We start from the raw sequence: 4,965 nt of genomic DNA on the forward strand, positions 1-4,965 counted from the left end.
ATTGCAATTGGATCACTGCCAGCCACAATGATATCATCGACATACACAAGGACGCCGTGTATGTAGTGGGAGTAGATTGCACAAAGAGAGAGTAGTCGGCTAGTGACTGGAAAAAATCGGCGGCTAGGAGAGCCTTGGTGAGAGTGGCAAACCAATTCGGGGAAGCTTGCTTGAGGCCATACAACGATTTATGGAGTTTGCAAAAGCGAGTCTCCCCCTGTTTGCCATAACCCGGGGGGAGACACATGTAGACATCTTCATCAAGGTCACCGTGTAGGAAAGCGTTGTTGACATCTAATTGACGCAAATGCCAACCACGAATAGCAACAATAGCCAATAAACTACGAACAGTGACAAGTTTAGCAACCAGAGCAAATGTGTCAGTATAATCCAACCCTTCCTATTGAGTGTACCCTTTGGAGACAAGACGTACCTTATAGCGCTCAATGGAACCATTGGCATGACGTTTGATTTTGTAGACCCATTTGCAACCAATCGCACATTTACCTGCAAGGAGAAGCTGCAAAGACCAAGTGTTATTCTGTTCCAGGGCTGAAAGTTCAGTATCCATGGCTTGTTGCCAGTGGGGATGGCAAACGGCCTCATGGAAAGAAGAAGGCTCATTATCAGAAGTAATAGCAGAAAGAAATGCAAAACGCTTATTAGTAAAATCGGAATAAGATAAACTATTATGAAGAGGATAGGGAGTGGTACCTGCCAAACCTGATGTGACGGAGAGAGAACCCGGCATAACGGCGCTACAAACAAAATCCTGCAGTTTAGTGGGACGAGTGGAAATGCAGGTAGAGCAGCGTGGAAGAGGGGGAGGTTCGGGGGAAGTGGGGGAGGGGAGGATGGGGTCGGTAGAGGGGCCAGTCGTAGCCGAAGGGGAAGAGGGGGGGTAGTGGGATCCTCAACGGAAGGGGGGTGGGTGCCAGGTTGGGAGGGGAAGTCTCGGTGGGGAAGACATTGGGTACTGGTTGGGGAAGAATAGAAGCACTGTTAGGTGGTGGTGAGTTTTGATAAGGAAACACCGCCTCATGAAACCATGTGGTCTGAAGCCCCACTATCAAGTAACCAAAGATTAGAACCCATACCTGAAACCGAAAAACAATGGTCCATACTTGCAAGATGCGCACTGGCGGTGGTGGAGGCAGGTTGGAGAAGGGACAATAGTTGTTGGACCTAATCAGCCATGAGACCAGGGGAAGATGGCAGGGCAGCAATGGAAGGAGCGGCTATAACAGGCTGGTTCGGACGAGAGGCGGCTTTGGCCTGGTTGGCGGCAGGAGCTCCATGGGGCTGTTGCTGGCTGGAGGAAGATCGGTGATTCTTGGAATGGCCGGGAGGGTAGCCGTGGAGAGGCCAACAGGTTTCTCTAGTGTGGTCGTGAACCTTGCAATGGTCACAAAAAGGGTGATTCCGATTTGGATCGGGGTTGCCTAAAGTGGCAGAGAAACAAGACCAAGAGCCTTGTGGCGATTAAGAAGGGCGAGTGGCAGCCACGGCGGCAGTATCGGGTATAGATGGCATAGAGAGAGAGCGTTGTTGCTCCTCCTGAAGAAGAAGGTGATAGGAACGATTGACGTTCAATAAGGGATCCATAGTAAGAATCTACGAGCGAATGGGAGCGTATAAATCAGATAAGCCCATGAGAAAGTGGTAGATGCGTTCATGTTGAATAACCAAGTGGTGAGCAGTCTGGGCGCCACAAGAACACTAAGTAACAGCCACATAAGAGGCTAATTTGCCCCATAAAACCTTCAGCCGTGTGAAGTAGGTAGAGAGGGAATCAGTTCCCTGTTGAACGGTTGCGATGGAACGTTTGAGGTGAAAGATACGAGGCGCATTGCTTCGTGAAAAATGTTCTTCAAGATCAGTCCAGACAGAAGAAGCCATTTCAGCATAGATCATGTTGTCGGCAATAGTGCGATTGAGCACGTTCAAAAGCCAAGAAAGCACCATGAAGTTGCATCGATCCCAAGTCTGAACTACAGCAGGCAGAGAAGTTGGACGCGGAAGGGTGCCATCGACGAACATCATCTTATTCTTGGTGAAGAGGGCCATGCGCATAGCATGGCGTCAGGTGGGGTAATTATCACCAGTGAGCGGAGTGGATACAAGGACTGTGCTAGGGTTGTCCGAATGATGGAGGTGATAAGGAGAGGAGGGGTCGAGGCCATCAGAGATGGGCGGTGGTAGTGTTTGCCCAGCAGGAAGCGCGTCAGTAAGCTCGACGGTAAGAGAAGGTTCGGTCGCCATGGGGAAGAAAAAAAAAATGCAAAGAAGAAAGGTAGCAGCACCGAACAAGGAAGAAGAAGAGTCCAAAATCGGTTAGGAAACTGATACCATGATAATTTTGGAAGAAGATTATTTCATTAGCATTAAAGATTACAAGAGGATGTGCTAGTTAAATAGTACAAGAAAAAAGATTACATAGAATCCTAGTTGGTGTGCTACATGTGATAATTGAGATTTACATTGATTGGGTTGATGTGATAATAGATGAAAACAAAGATTTGGAGATAGGTTATACAAGAGAGATATGAGGTGGGGCAGAGATGATCTCTCCCCGTAGACATCACGCTAATAACAACACCTCAAATTCAAACTTGTTAATCTATTTAATGATTGTCCGATTGGCATGCCGTGTTGGAAATTGCTACCCCTAGTTTTTCCTTCCTCATTTATAGCTCTTGGTTGGGGCTCTAGGCATTTAATATGAAAAAACTGGCATTTTTCAGCAGAACAACACCTTCTACTCACATTATTCTATGCCCTGTAAATTCCCAGAAGAATAAGAATAGATCTAAAGATATTCTTTACCTGAAAATTGGAAGATTTCTGTAATACTTGTACTAGCCATGATGGTTTCATTAAGCTTGCGCTTTGCAATTATGAAGGTGAGAGAGTGGGAGGTAAAAAAGATCCTGTCAATTCGGGCAACCAGCAGTGTGTAGCGCCTGGGATTGACAGGGCGCTTTGACCACCTTACCCCCTGCCTAACGCCCTGCCCGAGTAGGGATAAGGTGGTCAAAGCGCCCTGTCAATCCCAGGCGCTGCACAAGTGCTGCATGCTGCCTGGATTGACAGGATCCAAATCCGAGTGAGAGTATGGACCTGACTTTCGCTTTCGGTTTGGTTCCTCTCCCCATGGTTGCCTTTCCTTTAGATCTCACATCGTCCATGAGCATGGGACCCAATTTTAAAATGCAGATCCACACCCGATGGATGACGTGAGATCAAGAGATGGGTACCCATGTGCGGAGAGGATTCCTCGACTTGTATTCCAATTCCATGGTGATCCATTAAAGGTTGGAAATAAATAGAGATTTAAAGGCAATGATAATGCATATCTCAAATCTATGTCTTATGCTACACCAAAATTATCACCGACGGTATAAATCAAAACTAGAAATCGTTGTTGTTTTTTTGGGTGAACAACAACACTAGAAATTAGAATGACTGGTAGGGTTATAGTAATCAATATTGGTATCAGTAGATTCAGATCGGTCAGATTTATCCCTGTTTTTTTCAACCAAAAAAAAAAAAATCATTTTCTTTTTTACATTTGTATCCTTGGTAGTATTGCTCCATTGATACTAATACATATTGGCTGATCTGATGCATTCCTGCTACAAGTGTGCAGCAAAATTTTTTCCATTAGGTAGAGATACAATTTGGTTTTGTAAAACTCAATAAACTTCTACCTAAACAGTAAATGCTAAAAAATGTTTGGCGTTGAAATTGTCAAAGTGGAGTTTGATTTGTTCGATTTAATGGCTGTAACTAGGGATGTAAATGGATAATTGAAAATCCGAATCCGATCCGCATCTGTATCCATTTAGGGACATTCGTATTCATTTAGAGATATCTGGAAAAAAATTCGAATACTCCAATAAAAATCCGTTCGAAAAAAAAATCTAAATATTTAATAATAAAAAATTAAATAAATAATGAATTTAAAGGTTTTTGAAGATTAAACACATTCTAGAATATCAGAAAAAAAAAAAACATGATTTAAGAGATGGATATCTGAAACAAACACACTTAAAATGCCCATTTAACATCGTTCGGTCGTTCCCTTATTAACTGATTGAAAAGTGAAAAGCCATTTCCTTTACCTATCATGGCAAAAGAGACATAAAATAAAAAATGACAAAATTCTAACCGGATAAAAAGCATATGATACGCGTGATACAAATTTTCAATTAGAAAAAGACAGGAATCTCTTCAAGGTGGGTACCTTCCCAGCTTTTAAAAGGCAGGAATCTCTCCAAACCTTTTTCAACCACTCAAGTTGCTCTCTACTTTCACACCTATCCGATGTGGGATTGACGCATACAAAGGAGTTAATCAAATTTTCTTTCTCTCACTCTCTCCAGTCTCCATCATCATTTGTTTTATTTTCTAACTAGGTCTCACCATTATTCTTATTTTATACTCTCCCTCTCTCTCTCACCTACTTTCATTATGTCTCTCTCCATCATGCTTTGTCTCTTTTTCAATTTTCTATTCTCTCTCTATCATCCTTATATCTATTCAGTGTGGGACTAAATAATAGAAAAAAGGTTGCATGCATGTGAGTATAATCAGTTCAGTTAAAAAGGAATGAATTCTAAGTTGATTTTGCATTCTTGAACGATAGAAACAGGTTGATTTCACATTCTCTAACGATAAAAACAACTATTTTTATCATCCGAAAAAGCAAAATCGACTTAGAATGCATTCCAAGAATGCATACCAAACACTGTTTTAAATAGCGTAGGACTGTAGGGCTGTTGCATATGGTTCAAGGCTATGGTTGAGAATACCAAATAACTCACAATGTGATAATCTTTTATATTGTTTTGAGATTACTTCTTGTTCTTACTTCCTTTTATTATTTGCAACAAATCCTTTCATATTTTGATCCAATTAAGGACAGGTTTGAAGTACCAATCTATATGTTCTTACCAAATTAAT

General features: G+C 42.3%; 1 protein-coding gene across 1 annotated transcript; it reads right to left on the reverse strand.

Annotated features, from left to right (window-relative positions):
* Positions 1–1,719: 1,719 nt before the first annotated feature.
* LOC122655346 lies at positions 1,720–2,067 on the reverse strand. Its single transcript, XM_043849548.1, has one exon. The coding sequence runs from the start codon at positions 2,065–2,067 to the stop codon at positions 1,720–1,722; it is 348 nt and encodes a 115-aa protein (XP_043705483.1).
* Between the last annotated feature and the right edge of the window lie 2,898 nt (positions 2,068–4,965).

The sequence above is a fragment of the Telopea speciosissima genome, chromosome 3 (assembly GCF_018873765.1).
Source record: "Telopea speciosissima isolate NSW1024214 ecotype Mountain lineage chromosome 3, Tspe_v1, whole genome shotgun sequence".
NCBI classification, from domain to species: Eukaryota; Viridiplantae; Streptophyta; class Magnoliopsida; order Proteales; family Proteaceae; genus Telopea; species Telopea speciosissima.

Excerpts from the sequence above, each read along its gene's own strand:
- LOC122655346 (XM_043849548.1), bottom strand. The coding sequence starts at position 2,067 with ATGGCCCTCTTCACCAAGAATAAGATGATGTTCGTCGATGGCACCCTT.